Source organism: Centropristis striata, chromosome 16 (assembly GCF_030273125.1).
Source record: "Centropristis striata isolate RG_2023a ecotype Rhode Island chromosome 16, C.striata_1.0, whole genome shotgun sequence".
NCBI classification, from domain to species: Eukaryota; Metazoa; Chordata; class Actinopteri; order Perciformes; family Serranidae; genus Centropristis; species Centropristis striata.
Genome location: NC_081532.1, coordinates 26,711,268 through 26,736,556, shown reverse-complemented (window position 1 = coordinate 26,736,556; position 25,289 = coordinate 26,711,268). Strand labels below are relative to the sequence as shown.

The window sequence follows — 25,289 nt, the reverse complement described above, 5'->3', positions numbered from 1 at the left end:
CTGGAGCAAGTGTCAAGATTATAGACAGTGTTGAGTGAGTTTTGCTGATGTTTTCCGACTGACTGTGTGGCAAGAGGTGAGAGAAAGGGCTAGAGAAGGCTTTCTTCCATTAAAGGGGACATATTATGAAAAGTCCACTTTTGCAGTGCCTGTGCATATACAGACAAGCAATATGAGAAAAATAATGTGGTTTTTTTTACATTACAGCATGTAAACCAGGGGTCTCAAACTCAAATTACCTGGGGGCCGCTGGAGGCAGTATCAAAATGACCAAAAAAAGACACAAAATTACTAAAAAAGGAGACACAGAATGACAGAAAAAAAACTAAATTACTTTAAAAGAAACAAAATGACCAAAAAAAACCACACAAAATTACTAAAAAAGGAGACGCAAAATGATCAAAAAAAGACACAAAATGACAAAAAATGAGACACAAAATGACAGAAAAAAAAACTAAATTACTTAAAAAAGACACAAAATGACCAAAAGACACAAAATGACCAAAAAAAGAAACAAAATGACCAAAAAAACACACAAAATTACTAAAAAAGGAGACACAAAATGACAGAAAAAACCCCAAAATTACTTAAAAAAGACACAAAATGACCAAAAAAAGACACAAAATTACTAAAAAAGGAGACACAAAATGACAGAAAAAAAACCTAAATTACTTAAAAAAGACACAAAATGACCAAAAAAAGACACATAATGACAAAAAAGACACAAAATTACTAAAAAAGACACAAAATTACCAAAAAAGACACAAAACTACCAAAAAATAATTAATGGGACCTTCCACACACAACATGGTAAAATGCCATTAATATAAAACTCACATTAAACTTTCATATCAAGGTGGGGGCCACAAAATATCATCACGAGGGCCGCAATTGGCCCGCGGGCCACGAGTTTGAGACCCATGATGTAAACATATTTTAGTGCCCACTATGCAAGTATCATCCTACAAATGAGCTCATGTCCCCTTTAAAATTCTTCACATTTATCATTTAAAATGTATAATCTAATAGATGATGTTTATCCCAGATGTGGTCACTACTGGTTGGTAGTTGGTTTCTTCATCTGAAAGGTTCAGGACACACTTACCTACTGCGAGGCAGAACTGGAGCACATGAACAGCCCCTTCTTGTTTCAGGAAGTTCATAAAACGGAAAAGAAGGTCTTGCTGCTCTCTGATTTCCTTCAGCTCCAGTTTCAGCACCTGAAAGAGAGAACAGAGATCACAGTTACCAAAGGCTGTGTTCTTTAAACAGTCCTTCCAATTCCTTGTTAACCCTTTATAGGGCACTCCTGGAAATTGAAAATGTCAACCCTGAAGTGTTATTTGAGGATATTGCAAGACTTTTTGCAAAATGTTTCATTTTTATATTGCAAATCGAGGTCAATTGAGTCATTATTATTATTATTATTATTATTATATTTGTTATAGTCTCTTTCCCACAGCAACCCTAAATAGACAAAAACACGTCATTTGCATCCATCACCACTTTATCTTTTACCTTATTTATTATCTTTTTAGACTACTGATTACATATACGTAATGTCTGAATGTCTTTTTTAAAGCACTTTATATATGAGAAGCACATGTAAATTTAGTTGTATACTTTTTTAATACAATGACAATAAAGGAAAGCTTGAATCTTGTGTGATTTACTGATTGTTCAGATGCCACACACTGTAATAAATGATTATGTAGTCATTTCATTTTACTTAATATATTTGATAAAATGTATTACATCTAAATGTGTCCTTGATTTTGAGGCAGTTGTTTAAGTAACTTTAATGTAAAAAATGTTTGAGATAGAATCTACTTATTTTAATCACATTAAATATAATCTTTATGTGTATGCAATTCTAAATCAAGATAATTTTGAATGAATCCAACACAATAGAATTAGTCTGTTTTTAATTGACAGGCACTTCCTGTTAAGTTGTTATTAACTCAACTTGTAACGTAGTTAGATTTAATTAATAATATTGCGTGCAATCTGTTGCCTCAATTTTATTGAGTAGCTATTGTTTATCTTTTTTTACAGTGCAGTGTCACTATCTGTGATGTAGAAATCCGTATGGTTCTGTGAGGAGACCTGTTATAGATGTCCGCTCAAGTTACCAAATATGGTTCTTTGTCTGATAAAGGGTTAAGGTCACTGAGACCTGATTTAATGAAGTAAATCGGGTATTTTGTGGCTTTTTGAAGAGGTGGAATTACAGTATATGTTTTGAAGTGATCAGAGGTTGTTTGCACTTAAATGATTTTAAGAATCTCTTCATTATTACCTCCCAGTGGATCAGAGGAAATACTTACAGAAGGCTTTTTGTTGCGAATATCAGAGTACTTTTGCAGGAAAGGAACCAATGTTGAAGAAGGCTCTGTGGCTTCTTCAGGCTGGAGGGGACAAAACATGTTCATCTTCTCCATCAATGAATATACACTCTGGAGCAATATGTTGAAATATGCAGGATCTAAATTAAAGTGCCTGTTCACAGTTTAACATGTACTTACAGGGGAGTTGTCGATGAATATCAAAAGTAAATGATTCACTGTGTCCTAAAAAAAACAAACAGCAGTCTGTAAGTTAAAAACTCACATAGAACACTAGAAGTACTTCTGATGGTCTGAAGACACATCTTTGTCCTCCATTTGCATGCTCATAACATTTATTGACACGTTGCATTATTAAATACAAATCACCATTTATTGACAAACTGTATCAGCAAAGGGCTTTAACCCATAAGAACCCAGACCGATTTATCCTTAAAGGAAAATTATAGGGGCTAGACCACAGACCAAGTGGACCACATAGAACACATTTATGATGTTTTTAAAAAAAAAAATTCTACCCCTAAATGTTAAAGGTCTGTGATGTGACATAAACGATGCATTGGGCGTTTATGGAATTTATGTTTATGATATTTCTTATTTTAAAATAAATAAACTAGACATCTTTTCTGCTTACAGAAACACAAATTTGCCTTTGCCTTTCAGGAAATATGGTCAACACGGGTTAAATGCAATACAGGACACCCTAATTGTTAAATGGGTTTAAACTTAGCCTCCTAACAAAAAATAAGCTTTTTGAAATTAGCTACTTTTTCACATATCTGTTTCCAGTCTAGAGATGTTCCGATACCATTTTTTCCCTCCCGATACCGATACTTGTGCTGTTGGTATCGGCCGATACCGAGTACCGATTCGATACCAGTATGTAATAAAAAAAATTCATACTACTGCATGATACTGCATGACTGTGATATGATTATCATTGTGGTAAGGCCTGGCTCAGGATAAACCCTTTGTAAAACATTAATAAATACAGCAGATTCAAGCCATTTATTTGTACAATTATTTTAAAATAAAACATATAAAACAGTAGTGCAACAGCAACTTAGAACATTTTTTACCTAAAAGCCTAAGTTTGGCGCCTCTCGCACATTCTAATGAACTATTCCATCTTAATCATTGCATATTTTAGAGAATTATTGTAAAGGAGAAAAAGGGTTCTTCTATGTTTTATTTCAGGCATTTTATTTTGACAGTCTTCTTGTAAATTCTGTGGTGGACTCTGCTAACACATCCATGTGCTCTTATTTTGAAAGCTACATGTGTTTGCAGGCTGGAGGTTGCAGCACATCGCCACTGTTTTAAGAGCGGCGAAGAAGAACTGTGCCAGAGCTTAACGGAGCGAACCAGTAAATAGATTACTAATTTAATAAATTACGTGGTATCGGATCGGTGTCTGGACTCCAGTACTCGCCGATACCGATGCAGCATTTTCGGCAGTATCGGAGCAATTTCCGATACTGGTATTGGAACAACTCTATTCCAGTCACACCCATATTTTGGAGAAATCACTTCTTGTCACAGTCAAACAGTCTTGCTTAGAGACTTAATGAGTTAAGGTGAGGCATAAAGCTGTATATGCACTGCAAAAAAAGCCAACTTGTATTTTTTGGCCTCAAACAGTGATTTAAGTTGGTAAAACTTGGAAATATAAATTATTGACATTTAGCGCAATAATGTAAGTTAGCACAACAAAGGAAGCCAGTTGTCTGCTCAAAAACAAGTTTGTGAGTTGTTGTTACTTATATCTTTAAGTTGGGGTTCACAACAAGGGACAATAGTTCTGCTAACTCTTATTTCTTTGTTGTGAAATGCGGGGAAAGCGGTGAAATTCGGTCATTAGCGAAAGCTAGCGGCTAACTGATGCTAGCGGCTAACTGATGCTAGTGGCTAACTGATGCTAGCGGCTAACTGATGCTAGCGGCGTTGCTTGTTACAGCTACAAGAGTAGCCATTAGCGTATCAATGCTAACTCAAAATTTTAGTCGCAACATTAGCTGACATTTCATAGCGCCGTTACAATCGTGCCAATTCAGCACATTGCAGAAGTAAGGATTAAAAGTTATTATAACTTATAATGTAAAATTATAAGTTAGTACAACTTACAGTTGAGTTGACAAAAATCTGAATTCAGAGTTGAGCAAACTCAAAAACAAAACCTAAAATATTTAGTTTAATTGTCCAACTTAAAATTTTATTGAAGTTGCATTGAAATTTTGAGTTCACCCAACTTTTCTTTTTTTGCAGTGTGGGAGATTATAGAACATTTTAAGTGTTAGTTACACGCGTGTCACCATGGGTTCTTATGGGTTAAGTGACTTTTTTTTTAAATTCAGAAAATCTGCCCTTAATGTGTCTACTACACTCACAGGATCAGCCAAGTAGTCCATTGAAGGAAGGAAGACAGAACCAGCCAAGACTTCTCTTATCAGGAGAGTAAGAGATCTAAGAGGAGCGAAGACATAATGCAGCAGGAAATAAGAAAATAAGAGCGTGAAGACTGATCCTTATCTACTTTTGATTAGTGTCAATGCTGTCAGACTTTCTCCTTGGGGGACAGTTAAGGAGTTGATGCTGTGATGTTTGTGCAGCACTTTGGCAAATATACAAAGGCAGGTTTTTATTGTCACAGCACTGAGTTACCTGCAGTCTGTAGCCTTGGGTGGCAGGATGTAGGGAAAGAGCATTTCAGTCAGCTTCCTGAGGTAGAGGAGTTCATCTCTGCGACTGCGGAGTGCTACATGGAGGTCAGGACCGTATTCCTCCAGGGCCGCTTGTTGAAGATACTCTGCGTTCTTGACTATAGAGGAGAGAGGTTTGCTGGTTACTTTTTATGCTGAACATAAAGAAAAGACTGAAAACAGGGTGATGCATACAATCCGTGTACCATTCGTTCTTTCTATGTTCAGTTGGCAATCAAAAATCAAATAATGAAAAATTGACTGGTTGTTTTGTTATTTGTTTTTGATAATAACACAAAAAATGCTTGTTTTTTTCATATATTTTAATATTAGGCTCAGATCAATAATACGAAATGGAAAAACGGGCACCAGGAATGAATTTGATTTTAATATTTAATTGGTCGGGTTAACGTGACCCGGAAGTTTGACTGCGGTCCGGTGAGCCGTCATTCGCTTTCTCCGTAGTCAAACCAGCCGCCACTATATAATGTATTGCACCCATATTGTGATATTTACGGTAAATTCATTGAAACTGCTCCAAGTGAGCTGACATGAAGAATAAACACTTTAGTGTCATTCGTTATTACTTTTTTTCAGTATAAAACTCTTACCAGCAGAGAGGAGATGAAGTATTAACTTTACATCAACACACCACGTGAAATAATTAAATTACGTCGCTTCGAAAATGTATTTGTTTTGTCGACGTGCGGTTTTCAGTTTTCAGAATAAAGTGTTACACAACCAGGCCAAATACCAGATAAATATGGAAAGAAGATTAATTGCATGATATTCAAATTCAGTCCGGGTGCCCGTTTTTCCATTTTTTATTTTTGATCTGAGCTTAATATTGAAACATGAAAAAACATGTTTTTTCCCGTTTTTTTGTGTAATAAATAATAATAATAATAACAAATAACAAAATAACCAGTTCATTTTTTCATTATTTGATTTTTGATTGCCAATTGAAAATGGAAAGAACGAATGATACACTGATTTACATACCTTTCTGTCTTGCTTTGCTAATTATTTCAATGTGTTTCATGGAAACTTTAAGAAGCTTTTGTGTGATGAGCGATGCCACATCCACCTGAAAAACAGATTAAAAATAATAAATGCTCAGTCAATCAGCATCCCAAAATTTGAACAGCTCACAGTCTAATTTGTCACCTTCTGAGTTCGGCGCACCAACACAGCTGAAAAGAAGCGCAAAGTCACTCTGAGCTCGTCAACAAATGCCTCATCATCCGTGATGTCTCTGAAAAGAAACAACATACAGTCACACATGTCTCTATAACACAATATACCAGTTAAAAAAATACAGAAAAATGGCTTACCTATACCAAGGGTACACAAAATTTTCCAGAACCAGCTCCAGAATCTTGAAAAAATAAAAATAAAACAGACTATGACATCATTTGGTCTATTTATCTAATAATAACTTTAAATATATGTTTTATCCATGCATGTTTTACCTCTGAAAGAGAAGCATCCACCTTAGAGGGAACTTTCAGATCTAGCCATGGTTGATAGTTTTCCAGTAATAAAGTAGGTCTATCAGGACATTGAAAAAAAACCCACAAAGATCACAGGATTATACATTGTAATAAAGATTCAGAATTGTCTTTTGATTATTTTATCAGCACATCAAGTCAGCCAGAACACTTATTTATGTATCTGACCACTACATATAAACTGGACTTAGTTTACTCTATTATTATTATTATTTTCTATTTTTTATTACTCTTCCGTATCTTATGCTTTCATATTGCACCTTAATTGCAACCATAAACTCAGTCAACAACCTCACATATCCATTCACTACACTTTCTGCCTATTTACGCTTATTTGTTTTATTATTTTCTAGTACTTTAAAATAAGGTCAACTCCTGATCATTCTGAAAATCATTAGAATCCTTTTCCATCACTAGAGGGCAGTGTAACATCTTCAATAACTTCATAATAAACAACAGTGTATTATTGACCACATTAAATGCTTTTTAAAAAAAAAAAAACAAATACAATAAGTTTAAGGCAGAATTTCATCATGGGTCCATCTATAATTAATTCAGATTACTATTTTCAAGTTAACTTTTCTCTTTTCGCTTCCAAACAAATCACTTTGTTTTATTTGTACCCTGTCTTTGACTAGTAAAAGTAAACCCAGGTTATACAGGAGTATGGTAGAGTACATAGTCACAGTGAATATCCAGTTCTATAGAGCAGCTATTCTCAACCTGGGGGTCCCGACCCCAATTGGGGTCGCGAGATGATTTCTGGGGGTCGCCAAATCATTTTGGAAGTCAGCTCTGTCTCCACTGTGTTAAAGTGTTCATGTGTTAATGTGTTTTAGTATTTTTGGTCATTTAATGTCTTTTTTTGATCATTTTGTGTGTGTTTTTTTAAATCATTTTGTCTTTTTTGTTCATTTTGTGTCTTTTTTTGATCATTTTGTGGTCAATTTGTGTCTTTTTTTGTCATTTTGTGTCTTTTTTTTTTGTCATTTTATGTCTTTTTTTGGTCATTTTGTATCTTTTTTTGGTCAATTTGTATCTTTTTTTGGTAATTTTCGTGTCTTTTTTGGTCATTGTGTGTCATTTTTGTCAATTTGAGTCCTTTTTTGCTCAATTTTATGTAATTTTTTGGTCATTTTGTGTATTTTTTTGATCATTTTGTTTCAATTTGATTCTTTTTTGGGTAATTTTATGTCTTTTCTGTAACAATAAAATATAAAAAAATATATATAAATGCACAGACAGAGAGATGTTTCAGTTGTTGTCTGCTTCATTATTTGTTCAAAATTCGTCGTATCAACTGAGTTTGTATGATCTGAACTGTGAGATTCTGTTCAGTGAGTGGGGGTCGCGGACAAAATGCATGTTCAATTTGGGGTCGCGACTCTAAAACATTGAGACTACTGCTATAGAGTGCCCTGTTGTGTCTGCAGGTATTAAGAGTTCATCTTATCAGCATAACTACTGTTGACACAAAAAGGTCATAAACAGCACACTACAACCACACTAACCCCAAGTACCACTGCACCACAACACAGTCAGGTATCTTACCTGTGCCTTTTGCATTTGATTTTTCCACAGACTGCGCAGCTGTGGCCCAGAGGAAACAGCTCCTGTTGGTATGACTGCAAGAGAAAGTTAAAATCATGTGTATTAACAGCTTTAACCCTATAAAGCCAAGTGTATCATATTTGATACATAAGTTTTTGAGACCTCTACATCATCAGTGTGATATTTTTTTCCTGAAAAACCTGATGAATACATGAATTGATGATTAAAAAAACTGAGCAACAAATTTCACAAAAATACCAGATGTAACAAAAAAGATTTGCTGGTTCCACTGGTGGATCTGTCATTGCTGCGTGAAAACTTCATATCAGCAGATGTATGATGTTGTTTTATATGGAAAAAAATATTTTGTATGTTTGAGGAAAATGTTAAAAGGAAAAGTTTAAAAATATTAGGTTTTATATGATTATGTGAGTTCAAGAAAAGCAAATTGTGAGCAAAAAATTGCACAAAAAGACCTGATGTATCAAATATGATCCAAATTAAATTCATATGAAAATTGATATTGAATTTAAAAAAATGTTAGCCAGTTCAACAAACACTCCAGTATTGGAAATTTAGAATTTTCTGGCAATTATTTCACGGTTCAGGCTTTATAGGGTTAATGGAGAACCTACACATCATTCCCTGCAGCTGCAGAGCTGTCTAAATCATGGGGAATATGTGTCAATCAATCAATTAAACACCATAGTAATCTCAGTAAACTTTGGACTTATGAGTAAAAACCTTTTAAAAACACACAAACGCTAAAGGTATTGTCACATTGTAATGATCAAGGCACAGACAGGGTTCCCACTCCGAACCTGAAATTATTTTACAGGAATTTTCCAGGTTATCCAAGTTATTATGTCATACATTAATACATTCCCCTGTACTGCTCATTCTTTGGAAGTGTTCCTTTGTACTGTTGTAACTTGCTTTTTGTTGTTTAACCAACCTGTCAAGCCCTTTGAATTGCATTTGATTTGTTTAAAAGTTACAAAATCACACACACACACACACACACACACACACACACACACACATTCTTGTACTTCTTTCTTTGTGAGGGCCCTCATTGGAACAGTGAATCCCATTAGTTTTAGTTTTAATTTCGTTGTGAATTTTTGTTTCATGTTTTTAGAGTGAGTTTGCTAGTTTCAGTTTAGTATTTATTTTTTTGAAATGCTTTAGTTTAAGTTTAGTTTTTATTAGTTTTAGTTTTTTGTAATGGGGTATTTGTTGGGTGGGAGATAAAAAAAGGTCACAGTAAATTTTGCCTTTATTTCCTTTGTCTTATCCATCTTCACTATGTATGAAAAAAGTTGAGAAAGACGAAAATAAAGGACATTTTCACTATAATTTTGTTAGTTTTGTAACCACACAATACAGTTTCAGTTAATTATCATTATCATGTAACCTTTAACCCTTAAAATAAAGTCTGAAATCTCAAAAAAGCCTTTAAAGAAGTGAGGACCGGCCGAAATGTCCTCACTTTAAAAACGTGTTCTGGTCCTCACTATGTAGGAAGTACAAGAACACACACACACACACACACACACAGTGCACTTTATTTTCTCACTCCCAGCCCCCATATATCCATACCTTTATAAATAATTTTGTCCTATTCTTATTTTTATTTAATGTGTGCCTTAATATACAATACTTTTTATTTATTAACATGTACATGTATATTTCGTTATCCAGTATAAGGACAATAAAGACTCTCTAATTGACTGATTGACTGCTGTAATGCCAATTTAGCCATGTTAAATCACATTCATTTATGTTAAAAAAAAAACAGTGGAAATAAAATAAAAAATATAAGGCAGGGGGAGGATAAATAATTTTCCAGGATAACTTAATAATTTCCAGGACATTTGACCTTTTATTTCATTTTCCATATGTTTTCATGACTGGAAAATTGGTCAATCATTTTCCAGGTTTCCAGGCCGTGTGGGAACCCTGACAGAGTCACAAATGCTGCCCAATATAATTTAGTCAGCATCAGACAACTCTATTCAGCAATTCTTGCTTTCTGAGGTACCTTGATTTTTGGTTTGATGGAGAATAAGACATTTGGCAGTAGAGACTCGGGCCCCGAAGAGCAGTAGAAAGTGGCGACTCCAGCCAGGAAGGACCAAAACACCATCATAATGTGAATATATCTGTCAAAAGAGAAGAAACAAACAGCAGTTAACTGAGTAAAACATTGTACAAACACTGTAAAAAATGTTTGTAGAAATTACAATAAAACACAGTCAAATTGCATGAGAAATACGGCATAAAATTATAATTTGCATATCACCGTAGTAGACACTTTTAATTACCATAAAACAAGGAATAGTACAAGACTTTTGAAAAACTGTAGAAAAATACATTTTACTGTAAAAATATTTTTATATATATTTACAGGTTAAAATTAATGGAGAAATACCATATTGTCACAAGGACACAAATACCCTAAAACTAAAGTGACTTCTCAGTCTAAATTACAGTTTTTGCAGATATTTACATTTCAATTTACACTAGAAAACCCACTCACTGTCACTTTTACGGTGAAGTTCTGGCAACCACAGCTGCAGGTATTGTACCGTAAAATAAACAGATTTTTCTTTGACAGTGTATATGAAGTATAGGGTTGTCAAAAGTATCGATGCTCAAAAAAGTATTGATACTAAAACCTTGTATCCGGATACAATACTCATTTTCAAAAGTATCGATCCAACAACTTATTAAGCAGCTAAACCATACAACCTCAAAATATTGTTCTAATTGTTACTGTTTATTGTATTTATTTATTTCTTCATTGCATTACCTCAGAGCTGAAGCTTGTTATCATAGTTGCAGTTTATTTAAGCACAACTGATTTTTACTATAAATATTTAACCTGTTAATGTTCTGTTAATTTTTACATATTGCATTTTTCTTGTTTATAAAAATATTACTGTTAAATTGTGGGGGTCTTTGTTTCTATCCTTGTGGTATCGAGTATCGAATATTTTCCTGAGTATCGGTATCGAGTTGAACATTTTAGTATCGTGACAACCCTAATAAGTAACAAGAGAAATAACAGTTCTGTAGGTGTGTTTACCTGTTTAAAAGCACAGTGGTCATCAGCAGCAGTAGCAGCAGAAAGCAGAAGACTGGATACTGTCGGCCCAGCTCTCTGAACCGCTCCAGCTTCACTGTGCGTCTTATTTTCTGCAAACAAGCCCTGATGCATCCCATCTTGGTCGCTTTAGTGCGCCCGTTCACATGTAGCCTATTAAATATTACTGTCAAATAAAGAAAAACATCATGCAGCGACTGTCTCAGAATAAATAAAGGCGTTAAAAGAGCGACACATAGCACCGTCGCTCCAAAAAAATCATGTAATTCTGTACATCTTCTTTACTTTACATACCAAGCAGGTTGTAGTGATTTTATTTATCGACTCCAGCACTTACTGTAAGTGTACGGTGGATGTTAAGGGCCATTTTTCATTGTAGTCCAGCAGCGACACCATCATGAATGTGCAGAATAAATGCGCAGGTTGGCTGTTTGTAGCATGAGCGAAGGAGAGGAGAGGTGGCGTTCACAGCTGGAAACCACAGCAGGATTAGAGGCAATTACACAGCATCACCCGTGCATAGGCTGTCCTGGAGCTGTTTGTCTAATGGCTGCGGCGCTTTAGCTGTCATTTCTGTCCATTGAGAGGCAACGTTTGCAGCGCTGGAGACGCGTGATGTCACCTCCGCTTCGCTCACAGCAGCTGCTTGCACGGACGTAATTTCTGGGGGGACACAGGGGACATGTCCCCTGCATTTTTTGAAAGTGGACATAAGAGACTTCTTTAAAAGTCAAAGTGTAAATTACTCAAATTACAGTCATCCTGCAACACCTTCACCGGCTCCCAATAGAGCAGCATCCACTTCAAGATCCGCCTCATCAATTACAAAGCTCTCAGTAATCTTGTAAAGTGTTTTTGAGTTTTATCCCGTTAGAGTTTGGGGCTATTTTGTCGGTTTCTGGCTGCTTTTCATTTTGTCTGTATAAACGACTTAAAAAGTGTTCACTATGTCCTGTTGGTATCATTGTTTTCAGCACAACTCCACCCATATTACCTGATTATTATTTTTTTCATTTTGACTTACTGGATCAACATTTTGTGTGTGTTTTTTGTTCAAAAAACACACAAAATTACAAAAACACACTTTTTAAACAAAAAAAACCAACATAAAAACAGATTTTAAACACACAAAAACACACCAAATATGCATACTTCTTCTTTCTTTTTTACAAAAAACACCCAAAAAATGACAAAAAAACACACACAAAAAAACAACAAAAAAAAACACATAAAAACACAAAAATAACAAAAAAACACACGAAAGCACACATAAAAAACACACAAAAACAGACAAAAATTTACAAAGACCACACAAAAAACATTAAAGACAAAATATTGTATTAAAAATGCTGAATGCAAACTGCAAAATTTGAAAAATCGCTGCAAAAACCTACACTAGGTCGAGGTGTTTTAAACCTTGCTGAAAAAGGGTTGATGCACTAAATTGGACATGGAAACTTGTGAAATAGCTGACAGCAGGGCTCCATGCTGCTTCGTTTTTACGTTGCAACGTCATGAAGAAGTCTTGCTCCGGTGGTTTCGTGGACTCCTAAGAGTTAAAGTGCTGATAAATAAAATGTATAATTGTTATTATTATAACTGTAGAAGCTCAACAATGCAGAGATTTTAAAAAAAGCTTACATTTAATGCCAAAGAGATACACTTTTGATTATTTTTATTCATTATTTTCATGTGTGTTGAAAGGCAGCAACTGTTTAAAAAACACCAAAAATGAAAGATTTAGGGAAAAATACAATAAAACCTCGGATTACAAATGTGATTTTATACATCCATTCTCATAATTGTGAAACTAAGTTTTTTCCTCTATAACCGTAACAATAAAATTGATGATTGTTACACCGCAAAATGTCACACTGTTCATGTCATGAATCAATATGGTGATGGATAGTAGAGATGCAGAAGGAAATACAGGAGGAGAGGCTGGAGGAAATACAGGAGGAGATATAGAAGGAGATACAGGAGGAGAGGCTGGATGAGATACAGGAGGAGAGGCAGGAGGAGATACAGGAGGAGAGGCAGGAGGAGAGGCTGATGAGATACAGGAGGAGATTTAGAAGGAGATACAGGAGGAGAGGCTGGATGAGATACAGGAGGAGAGGCAGGAGGAGAGGCTGGATGAGATACAGGAGGAGAGGCAGGAGGAGATACAGGAGGAGATATAGAAGGAGGGGCTGGAGGAGAGGCTGGAGGAGATACAGGAGGAGGGGCTGGAGGAGAGGCTGGAGGAGATACAGGAGGAGATATAGAAGGAGAGGCTGGAGGAGATATAGAAGGAGAGGCTGGAGGAGATACAGGAGATACAGGAGGAGATATAGGAGGAGAGGCAGGAGGAGATATAGGAGGAGAGGCTGGAGGAGATATAGAAGGAGAGGCTGGAGGAGATACAGGAGGAAATATAGAAGGAGGCTGGAGGAGATATAGAAGGAGAGGCTGGAGGAGATATAGGTGATAAAGGTCAAACCACAAAGGGAACAGTAAACTTAAAAGTAACAATAGAAAACTAGAAGAGTTACTAGAAAACAGAGTGAAGTGAAAGAGTTTTATTAAAGATATTGTGTCCCCACCTCTGAAATCTAAATTCTGTCCATGGCTGCTTGTAACACTCTGTCGTCTAAGTGTATCAGCCACAAATTACCTCAAATAAACAGAAAACACGACTAAACTAGGTGTCCTAATTTAGCCGTTACTCAAATGTGTCAATTTCGTATTATTTACTTAAATAATGGACTCAAAGTGCTTGATTAATAACTTAGCTGCACAGTTAATTCAAGAAAACTACACACGGACACTGAAAATCCATTTTATTTACGTTTTAGTGTCAACCTAACGTGGAAAAAATGTGGGGTTAACCAGTTAACTGCCCATAAGCTGGAAGCTAATTAGTTCAGCTGCGGTAATCACATCAGTCATGTTGCTATGGTTACCTGAATATTTAGCACCTTATTTAGTTAGTGTTGAGCCTTAATGTGTTTGAGGCGTTAAGATAATAGAGAAAGACAATTTTAGCGACACCAGGGAGCTAATAAGGAATTATCTTACTTGCCATATTTATAAAGATTACAATACTGTAATTATATTTAGGAAATAGTATAAAAATCATATTAACATGCTCTTTAGGGCAGCCACGTTCCCAGTCACATAAATGCAAGTGAAAATGGGAACCCAATAATTGACCTACATTGCCTTTGGGTCTATAAATAAACCATTTTCACTGCAGTATTTTATAAGTCATGGCAAGAAAAGCTCATGTCTAGATTTTTTTAAAATTAAACCTGTTAATTAGTTAAAGCCTGATATAAACGTCATTGTGCTTCATATTTCCTTGGTGTAATGTTTCCAGTGATGTTCTTTTGCAGGCATTTGTCCTCAATATAGTAAACACGTCTTCACATCATAAGAGGAATTTAGATCACTCAACCAAATGCAAAATGAGAAGCTTCAAATAGACCTGTTGCAAATCTGAATCAAGCAGCAACTAAATTATTAGCAGAGCATTTGCACCGCATAAAGATTTTTTATCCAAAGACTAAGACACAGATAGAAATCAAAAACTTTATTACAAAAATAAGTTACACTCACCTCCATTTTACAGTATAAAACAATTTATTTGCAGGAATGCAAAAAACGTTGTTGGCCACCAACAATAGTTTAAAACTGCTAACATCTTTTTTTCAAAAGGTGGTTGTTATGATTTTATTGAGGGAGTTAACTGTATAGAAAACTGGGATTGAAGAGCAGTTTCCTTTATGCTATACCCGGGAAATAGAAATCCTTCACTGCAGTATCCCTTCTACCACTATGTGACTATGATCCCTCACCAAATCATAGCAGCTAACGTTAGGCACACATGCTCACTGGCTGGGCAATATGGCAATTCAGTCATCTATCAAGATTAACTCAGAAATCTTTCACAAAGTTGCTGTCTTGGGAGGTGGAAAGGGATCATTCAAGATTAACATGATCTTATATGATGTAGGATTGGATTAGGTTGTTTTACATGATTCTGACGTTGTTTGAAGATGTATCAATATAAAAACAAACCCACTGGAATAATACAGTGGCACAAAAGGGACACTGCAGGGCTTTATTTTTGTTTTTTATTAATTTTTTTTTTTTTTTTTAAATCAAAGGCAGTTGGATGCCTGTGATGTGTAAGCCTTTACAAAAGTAACATTTTATCCGAAAAACTATACAACCAGTAACTACATACTCTGAAGAAGCAAGGCGGCTAATTCAGTTCAAAATAGGATAAAAGCAGGGCTTGTTCAGACTCATCTCATGAGATTGTTTTGCATGCCCAGTTTGACTGTTTGCAGTGTCAGAGCTGCAGCTAAAATGACTATATTACATTAAGTACATTGTTTTTGCGCTGCAGCTCTTGTGCATATTTTGTATGAAAACAAGCCCTGCTTTCATCAATATAGTTTCCCTATTTACAGTACAGGCCGGGTAGTTTAGTCCTCTGTACTGAGGTAGTCAACCAACCCTTTAAAGACAAGTTCTGAAAAGAACCACTTTCCTGGAATGCCTGACTTATCCATGCCAGGTGGGTACACCCTAAAAACCTGCAAATGTTCTCTGTCAAACATCCAGATCAAACGATTAAGAACATGGATATTCCGACAATAAAAATTGCGATTAGCACAAAAATATACAATAGCATCAAGCTCCTTTGAGCCACTTCAAACCCAAGAACTTAAAAGTGCAATTTTTTCAATAATTATTTAAAAATGGCATGTTCAGGGACAGGGAAGGGGAAGATTGTAAGGGCAATACATACAGCCCTGTAAATCAGGGCTGGGTACAGGGGCTGGGGGCAAAGAGGCTGTGGCGAGTATTTAGAATCCTCTGGTCATCTTTTTAAGGTGGCAGTTTCAAAAACAAATGAAAATAAAAATAAAAAAACATGGGGGGGAGGGGGAGAGGAGATGCTTCTTCTGTAAGGCTGGAATATCATTGGACCTTTTTGTCGTGCTCTTTTTTTTGTTTCAACATCCATTGCAGCTTACGGTGTAACCCCACACATCAAGTCAGTATCCACTGTGACAGGTCAGGACCGCCCTCGGCCCCGTTTCCCTGCTGGACCAATGAGAGGGAGGATAAAATTAGTACAGAATTTTGAAAAGAAAATGTCGACACCCGTGTTGCACACATTCCCCATCCATCATCATGCTGACAGTTAAATGAAATTCCGCAAAACTTCAGACTGAGGACAGTGTTTTGCCACATGGCTGGCACTCTTCTCTTGTCAATGACCTTTGTCTGCTGGCCAACAAACTGACTGGCTGCCCTGAAAGAGGACACCCGTCAGGGATTAGTTATGAGGCCAATAAGCAGGTGTACCTTAAGTTAAAGTGCAGCCTTATAATTACTACCAACATAATTACAATACAATCAATAGCTGCCCTGTAGGTCATCCCTCTACAGCTGCTTTCATTTGTTCTTTTGCACTTGTAAACAGCTATCTGGACAGCAAAATCAAGCCTCATTAGCCACCGCAGTGAGGCTCATTTCATTTAAAACTCACATTATCACACAGAAAAATGTAATATACCTCTGCTTGTTCCAGGGCCCCCTCGCTGGGAGAAGCCTACTCGGCCCCTTGGTGTGACACCGCCGCGGCCCCTGGTCTGGCTGGCGCCGCCACGGACTCCTCCCCTCGCTCCTCGTACTCTCCCAGACCCCTGGAAGTCATCATAGCCGTAGTACGGGTCGTCGTAGCCGCCCCGGTAGTTGTGGTAGTCGTATCCGTAGTAATCGTAATAGTCTTCATAGCCGTAATAGTCGGGGGGGAAAGAATAGCCTCCCCGCCCGCCTCGGCCCCTGCCTCTCGTGGGTGGTGGCATGTGGGGGGGCCCGTAATAATAGTATTCATCATACCTGAAAGATGACACACTCAATGTAAACATGACGTCTTGCTTTATAGCCAGTTTGATAAGTGCGTGACAAAAGGGTGTGAGTTGCATTGCTCCTTCTTACATTTGTGTTTTGGCAGCTTGTCTCTGGGCTTTCCGCTCTTTCCTCTTCTGGTCGGGGGGCTTGGCGAAGACGATTTCAATGTGCTCTCCCTCAAGGTCTTTGCCGTTGAGATCAGCCAGAGCCTGCAAAATTGATTGAGATTGTGTTTTCACTGCAATTGCAACAAACTTCACTTTAAGCTGGTGATAAACGTCTTGTGTATCGGTCCAGTTACAGGGGCTTTTATGTCCGTACCTTCACAGCACCATCTCTTTCCTCAAAGTGGATGAAGGCGTAGTCTTTCAATTTCTTCACCCGCTCCAGCTTGCCAAACTGACTGAAGGCCTTTTCAAGTATCTCCTCCGTAACAGTGCTCGCCAAGTTCCTCACAAAAAGCACCTTGACCTGGTAATGGAGAAACAAGGTTCAGTTATGTGCAATAGACCGTTCTAGAAAGAAAACTGACTCAACAGTATGCTATTAATGACCTCCTGGCCTGCGGCTTACCTTGGCCATGACCTCTGGGTCTGGGTCTTCAATGGGGTCCGCCCACTCTACGGTCACCACATTCCCCCACACCTTCACCTTGCCGCTCATCAGTCGGCGGCGGGCCTGAGCTGCCGTCTTGTGGTCTTCATACTCCAGGAAGCAAAAGCCCCGATTCTTCTTCTTGTCGTCTGGCTGGTGGTACAATATGACATCATTTAGACCCTCTGTAGAGACAAGAAACAAGGGGGGAGAGGTGGAGAAAAGCCAGCAGAGGGTTAACTGGATTTATTCAACATCGATCACGCTTACATCAATGGCCTAACAAACTAGAGACATTAAAAATAATTGCAGGTTTTATTTTCCATCACTCAGAATGTGTTTAGTGTCCGGTCAGATCTTAGCGGTAAGCCGTCATGGTAACGTGAGTCACTCCTGCTTTGTAATGTAGTCATCATTTGGACACAAACAGGAAATGCTTTGAACAAACTCAAATGTTCATTCACTGATTCTTTTATTTCAAACCTAAATATATTAAAAAGTAGGAATTAAGCTATTAAGCTATATAAAGAGAAGTCAAAGGAAAATGGGGACTCACCTGTGACTTTTGCAAATTCTTCAACAATCTGCTCTTTTGTTTTACTCTTGGGGATGGAGCCAACAAACAGTCTATTATTGGCCACAGAGATGCAAACGCCGATGTGTTTACCCGGTCGAATTTCGTTGTTGTTGCACTGTGGAAGTATGGAGGGTAAGAGAAGAAAATGAACTTAGCTTACTTGTTACTTGTTGGCTAAATTCTACTGTCTGCATTTTAACCATTCCATCACTTCCTTTATTTCTCACCACACTTGCAATGGAGTAAACGTACCAATTTGACAGCCTGCTGTGCAGCTTCTTTAGTGCAGAAAGTGACAAAGGCGTAGCCTCTGTTCAGGCCACTGAGAGGATCCATCATCAGACGCAAGTCCCAGATGGGGCCAGCTTTCTCAAACAGCGGAACCAGCTCGTCCTCAAAGAGGTCTCTGGGGATTTTGCCTACAAATATCTGCCAGGTTGAGAGGAAATATAAATGTGGTGTATTAGAGCAAGTCTTTACCTTGACATGTGAGGTAAACACACATTTAGGAACACAGGTATCCAGTCAGCTCTTAGCGGTAAACTATCAGTGTAACCAAGGTTACTTTAGGTGACAAAAAAGATTCATCATTTGGACACCATATGAAACCTGAATGCATTTAGCCAACGACATACAATTAACATGGTAAATTGAGGGTACAACTCAAGGTGACGTGGTCTGTACCTCTGTACCGATGGTGGGCTGGGCCCCTGAGTGAGCAGACTCTGGCGGGGGACCTCCATACTTCCTCTGGCCTGTTGTCACATCAAGTGTGTAGCCAGTCCTCTCCAGCAAAGCCTGAGGATAAGAAAACATTGATAAGAACAATCAGTGATAAAAAATAAAATAAAAAATTCCACAGGGGACAGGAAAAAAATCCAGTTTTAATCCTTCCTATTTTCAAAGGGCATCCTTGTTATAGAGAGGGGCTACGCCCACTTTTTAAGCTACACCCGTTTGCAACTGCTCGTTGATGCAAGTATCTAAATTGATCAAATGGCAGAAACTCAATGCATTTAGGCACCTAGGTAGACATGGTCAAGACAATCTGCTGAAATTTAAACAGAGCATCAGAATGGGGAAGAATGTTGATTTAAGGGATTTTGAACATGGTTGTTGGTACCAGAGAGGCTGGTTTGAGTGCTGATATACTGGACACAACCATCTCTAGAAGCTACAGAGTGTCCAAAGAAGAGAAAATGACAGAGGAATCTGCAGTAACTGCGTGATTCTATCATGTCAACATGGACCAGAGTCTCTGAATAATGTATCCAGCAGATTGTTGAATGAATGCCACGAAGAATTAAGGAAGTTCCAAAGGCAAAAATGAGCCCAAACTGGTACAAGCTAGGTATACCTAACAAAGTGGCAGGTGGGTGTATATTTTCACTCCCGAAAGCATTTTATCAGCATTCACACAATTTGTTATAAATCAGATGCAACTCTCAGATTTTAGAGTTAGTTCTCACTTTGATTTTGGCTTCATCTGGTCCTTTATTGGTGTCTGACACTTTGGTCCCTTGTTTCTCTCTCTGTCTGTACGTCTTCATCACGCCACAAAGAAAGGCACTTTTGTTCTGGAAGGAAAAAAAAAATCACATAAGTACTATCCATCATTAAGTATGTGAATAAAAAATGTACACATCATTTGACCAACTTCTGATTTTTGGCTCCATTTAAAATCAATAAGCTGTTAAACATGGCCGCAAATATCTTTCTTGCAAATGAGATCAATGACAGCTAAGAGCTACTCCGCAACCACATGTCAACTACATGCTATTATACACCACATTGCACGAAGGACAATTATCCACTTTGTATGCGGGCATCAGAAATTAAAGGTCTATGCAATCTTAACAAACAGCGCCACATGCATACCTGAACATGTGAGAGGTCGCTGTCCTTAAATTGCAAAAGGACTTGCAGAGCACCTTCCTCGTTGAATTCTTTCAGAGCCTCAATCGCTCGATCATCTAAGTCACTGTGTGACACCAAACCTGGAGGGGGGACAAGATGGAGAGACAAACGATGAGCTACTAGGAAGGGAAGACTGAGAAAAAGTTGGCATTACTACCTTGTCATTCAAGCACAGAAATTTGAGTACAACTGAATGGATCAAAGGGAAACATTTGCATGCAAGTTATTTTGCATAACAAATATATTTTGCATTGTATAGTGGATAAAAAAAATATTACTTAAATTAGGATGGAGGAGCAGGACCAGCCTATTCTAACGGGGCACTATTCAGTAGTCAGGCTGCACTTTACTCTCCAACCAGCAAGTTTTTTTGCAGAACTAATCACAACAGATGTGACAGTGCAACTTGATATGCCAGTGCCCCTCTATACTGTGCCTGGGAGTTTCTAATGAGCCGGTCTGCATTCTCCTCTATGGAGGGGCCGTCACCTGTCCCAGGCAGCCACACACCAGACAGCTGCTGCCATTGTTTCTGTCTTGGCCCCATCTGGCTGAAAAGGCCAGACCGGTACTTTTCTAGATCTGGCCGACCAAACAAGTCCTAAAATGACCCCCGGACTTTGTCACTGCAGCTCACCCCATACAAACTGGTAAAGGTCTGACCAAAGCTTCATAGCCCTAAGCTGACATCATACTTACATACACAAGTCCATCCCTCTGCCATATTTTTATGGAATGCGGAGAAACTTCATAGAAATGAATTAATAGACTAGGCAGGCTCTCCAAGACACTCCCAGGGAGAGGACAATTCATTTGCCCTGACACCAGTGATCATGCAACCATGTTGGGAATGCAAATGCTGCAATCATTTACACATTTTCACATTGGTAATGTGTAATTTTATATTTTGTAGCACTGCAGTACCCATTTTGGAAGGAAACCACAAAAAGTTGCTTCATGATCCCAATTCCCCCATTCAAAAAGGTGATAAAATGACAGTACATGCAAGAAATTGATAAACAAAAAAAATTGCATATTTGAATATGCAAGTATATTCATCGTGCCTTACCTGCTATGTAAATTTCATCTAGTTTTTCAGCAACTTTCTGTGGTAAACCAGCTTCTAATAAAGTCTGGAAGTGCTCAGAATGGGTAACTGCAGCAGAGGTGTCCATTGGTTCTTCTGGACCATTTCCATTAATATGTTCTGTGGCCATGTCTCCAGAAATCTGTGTAAATGCAATGAGCCAAATTAATCCTGGGTCAAGGGCAAGACTTGGGATGTTTTCAGAGGAGTGCAAAGTCTCAGACTTGTCAGGAAAATTTTATAAAAAATGAGGGGGAACTAGTTCTACCATTTATGATCTTGGATACTGAGTGACTTTTGTATTAATTAATACAAATTATTAATTGACAGGATGCGTGCAAAACAAGTCATGATGGTTGTGTGGTCCTGTACAGTCTGGAGACTTTTCACTATCCTGACATAACACTTGCAGCTCTTAGCTTGCATGAGGCAGAAGCCCAGAAACCTGTATATAGGCAGTTGACAGATGTTTGAACATTGCACGCAAGACAGACAATGCATATAGCAAATTCCCTACAGAAATCAATTGAATGACATCTTGTAAAAACAGCAAAAACTACTGGGGTTGTGTCCATGTGGCAGTATTTTCCATCCTGGTTTGTTCTGGGTTAAGAATTTTGTGCAAAAGGTGCCAAGTTCACTTGCTAACGCCTGTGTCGTTAGCCCTCGTGGTCGCTAGTGGTGTAAACGTCTGCTTTGGTCTCTAAATTATATGTTAACCCTCTGGAGTCCACAAACGCAGCGGAGCATCATTTCTTCCTGACGTCACAACTTAAAAACCAGCAGTGTCCACTTCCCTTGAAACTCCATGCCAGTTTTTGTTTGATGATAATAAGTAAACCGGAGATAATATCAAACATATGTAGTATAAAATATAGAACTAGATAGTATCCTAATTTTATATCTTATATTTGCAACATGTGTTCACATTTGCAACATTCAAAATTCTTAATTGCGCGTGATTATGTTTTGAAGGTAAAAAAAAAAACATTTTAGATATCCGATTTTATGTTTTTTGGGGTTTCTTTTGGGTTCAAAAGGTTGATCCAGTAAATTTAAGTAAAATCAATAGTTATCAGGTCATATAGGTCGTGCTGAAAAAATGATACCAACATGGCATGGTAAACATTAGTAAAGTGGCAGAATGAAAAATATTCAAAAACTAAGTGAACAGCCCAAGTCTCCGTAGGTTAACTTACCTTCTCACTGCTGACTTCAGCACAGACTAGATAGCTGATACACGTGTTCCATCAGAGTAAAGCCGGTTTCCGGTAACTGACCAATGACCAAGTATGCACCCTTTAGCATTTGTGTCTTAACACTTTAATAGCAGATACTGTGACACTCAGATATATACTTTAATTGTCACGTTATTGAACAACCCAACAATTGCTTCCCATGAGTTGGATCGGCCGACACTGGGGCATGAACTTGTGCAAACAGCAACCTAACTGCTCTGATCACATTACTATATGTGGCAACGCTGGACTGAGCAGAACGTGGACGGCAATCTTGTATTTTCCCTTACGTTAACCGAGCCAACGCTTCCCCTTTCTAACATCTTAAAGCACATAAAGCAACCGATATCTTGTAGTCTTCATTTCATATGAGAAACCACGTGCTTACTCTGTGGTAAAAACACCTCTGCAGCGTTAAAACCAACTAGGATCCCCTGATTATAAAGCAGACTTGTTTTTCTACTACCTAGCGTTCAGAAATATCTAGGAATAAATTATTTCCAACTGAAATGTAGACGTTAGATTTCGCGGGGAGGGACACGTTGAGGCTAGCTAGCGGGCTAGTTTGCACAGCTAATGTTGTAGCATTGAAGCTAACTAGGGACATTCATGGGGACAATAACAAGACGCTAGTATACCGTTTCTATCAATACATCTGCATTTAGTATTGAGGGTTAGTAAGCAAGGGCAATTTCAGGTAGTGCAGGAGCAACGCTGGATCGCATATTCTTGTTGAGATAACTGGCTTTTACCAGCTAGCTGCTGTTAGCACACGATGACAATGAGCATGTCAATTCCATGAACTGTCAAAATAGGCTAGCCTGAGCTAGCATGCTAATCCGAACGGAGTTTCATTGAGGCCATTGTTACAACATCATTTGTCGGTGCGGACTTCACCGATTGACAAAGTATGGCTTTTAAAATTAATTCGCTTCAACGAGGCCTTGAGGGCTAGAGGTTTAGCCTGCTGGATGCGTGGTTTGTCAACGTGCCGCCATGTAGGAAGAGTCCATTTCAAAAAGCCGGTGTGGAGAACTCGTTCCCGACCACCACCAGTTCCCACATTGTTTCAAACAGCACCGCTAGATTCACACTTTTTAAGCAATCAATTAAGCAACAAATCACGTGACAAAACAGTAGCATTCGCCCTACCTGCCGCTGGATCACCAACGTGTATGGTGTTGATTATTTAGGAAGATAAATGTGATATTTAAAAGACAGAAAAAGTGTAAAACTCCCGGCACTGATCCGGCTTCAGTCATTCACTCTTGATGATGTAAAATGGCTGCCACGTTCACGCCTCGAGTTTTGTCTCGTCGATGGGGTTTCTTGGACAGCCCCGCACGGGCTCGCCTTGTATGCATTTTACAGAAGAGGAGCAGGTCTCAGTCTCATGATGCAGTTAGCCGACTGGCATATCCATAAATGTCGTTACGTTCATCAAAAAACCTCTTTCTTGTCTTTGAAAATGAAACCAAACAATATATTAAGTCTATTAAGAAACCTACCAACATGAAAGCTATAAAAACTTTGAATTTATGTACACTTTATAATGTTTTTGTATGAAAGCTTGCCTCTGTATTGTTGAAACCCCCTGACGGCGTTTTGTTGCTGTATTGTCTTGTATGGCACCATGTTGCTCTAATAAAGTTTAAAAAAAAAAAAAAAAAAGGAAAAAAAGAGCAGCAGGTCATTCAAAGCATCCATCATAAATACTAACGACGAGTCATTTCACCACAACAGCACCGTTATGGTGACTAATAACTAATACTCATACAACATTTAAAAGCTTAGGCACAGAAACAAAATAGTGAGAATAAAAACTGAACTTGAATATAAAAATATGCAACTATGAAATAAGCAAACAATCACATAAATTAGCTTATTATTCATATTTTATAATAATCTACCCCCACCACCAGTAATAATGAACTAAAACATTTTTAAATGGTTAGTATTCTCATAAAAAAAATGTGCCAGTGCACACATATTTAAATCCAGAACATGATAGTGTATGTGGGGCATCAACAGAGCAACACTTGTACTTTACCGTGCAGCCCCAGCCTCTATGCTACAGTGTTCAGCACATAGACTGTATATAAAGCACAGGGCTTGACTGGAGCCAGAGAGGCAGGTCACACACTCTACCACACGGTGTCACTCTTCTCATTGATTTAACACTGAACAAAAGAATAGGTCAGGGCTTGGGTCTTTGCATAGAACAGTAGTTCTCAACGTTTTTGAGTCGCAACCCCAAATTTAACATGCATTTTGTCCGCGACACCAGCTCACTGAACAGAATCCCAGACGCACAGTTGAGATCACCCAAAAAAGAAACAAAATTAGCACAAAAAGACACAAAATGACTAACAAAAGACACAAATGACCAAAAAAAGGAAACAAAATGACCAAAAAAGACACAAATTGACCACAAAATTATCAAAAAAAGACACAAAATGACCTAAAAAGACACAAAATGACCAGAAAAGACACAAAATGACCCAAAAAAACCCCACAAAATGACCAAAAAAGACACAAAATTACTAAAAAAAAGACACAAAATGACCAGAAAAGACACAAAATCACCAAAAAGGACACAAAATCACCAAAAAAGACACACATTGACCAAAAAAGACACAAAATGACCACAAAATTATATTTTAAGAAAAACACAAAATGGGCAAAAAAAACATGAAATGACGAAAAAGACTAAAACACATTAACACATGAACACTTTAACACAGTGGA

The 25,289-nt window shown here is 37.7% G+C and overlaps 2 protein-coding genes across 8 annotated transcripts in view; both read right to left on the bottom strand.

Moving 5' to 3' along the window:
- LOC131987726 (sorting nexin-14-like) overlaps positions 1 to 11,830 on the bottom strand; it is a 44,480-nt gene extending 32,650 nt beyond the window's left edge. For 2 of the 5 annotated variants that reach the window (XM_059352584.1, XM_059352582.1), the window contains exons 1-13: positions 11,553 to 11,828; positions 11,198 to 11,381; positions 10,151 to 10,271; positions 8,107 to 8,180; positions 6,517 to 6,595; positions 6,379 to 6,422; positions 6,212 to 6,299; positions 6,047 to 6,131; positions 5,007 to 5,163; positions 4,733 to 4,808; positions 2,526 to 2,570; positions 2,328 to 2,408; positions 1,106 to 1,220 (exon numbers count right to left, since the gene is read on the bottom strand). In XM_059352584.1, coding sequence (XP_059208567.1) covers positions 1,106 to 1,220; positions 2,328 to 2,408; positions 2,526 to 2,570; positions 4,733 to 4,808; positions 5,007 to 5,163; positions 6,047 to 6,131; positions 6,212 to 6,299; positions 6,379 to 6,422; positions 6,517 to 6,595; positions 8,107 to 8,180; positions 10,151 to 10,271; positions 11,198 to 11,334 — 1,102 coding nt within the window. In that variant the 5' untranslated portion in view covers positions 11,335 to 11,381; positions 11,553 to 11,828. Of the gene's footprint in view, positions 1 to 1,105; positions 1,221 to 2,327; positions 2,409 to 2,525; positions 2,571 to 4,732; positions 4,809 to 5,006; positions 5,164 to 6,046; positions 6,132 to 6,211; positions 6,300 to 6,378; positions 6,423 to 6,516; positions 6,596 to 8,106; positions 8,181 to 10,150; positions 10,272 to 11,197; positions 11,382 to 11,552 lie in introns of all 5 variants that reach the window. The other 3 variants (XM_059352581.1, XM_059352580.1, XM_059352585.1) reach the window with 3 other exon arrangements.
- A 2,944-nt stretch (positions 11,831 to 14,774) lies between these two features.
- Positions 14,775 to 23,913, bottom strand: LOC131988120 (heterogeneous nuclear ribonucleoprotein Q). Of its 3 annotated transcripts, none has more exons than XM_059353146.1 (12): positions 23,694 to 23,865; positions 21,286 to 21,445; positions 20,178 to 20,296; positions 19,769 to 19,876; positions 18,984 to 19,097; positions 18,552 to 18,728; positions 18,279 to 18,414; positions 17,702 to 17,907; positions 17,450 to 17,599; positions 17,216 to 17,337; positions 16,791 to 17,116; positions 14,775 to 16,312 (listed from the first exon to the last, which is right to left on the bottom strand). In XM_059353146.1, exons 2-12 carry the CDS (start codon positions 21,431 to 21,433, stop codon positions 16,287 to 16,289), a joined length of 1,632 nt encoding a protein of 543 aa, XP_059209129.1. In that variant the 5' UTR covers positions 21,434 to 21,445; positions 23,694 to 23,865; the 3' UTR covers positions 14,775 to 16,286. The 3 variants fall into 3 exon arrangements, with proteins under 3 accessions (XP_059209129.1, XP_059209128.1, XP_059209130.1); XM_059353145.1 differs by having other exon boundaries at positions 14,775 to 16,315; positions 23,694 to 23,859; XM_059353147.1 differs by lacking the exon at positions 21,286 to 21,445 and having other exon boundaries at positions 14,775 to 16,315; positions 23,694 to 23,913.
- Positions 23,914 to 25,289: the final 1,376 nt, after the last annotated feature.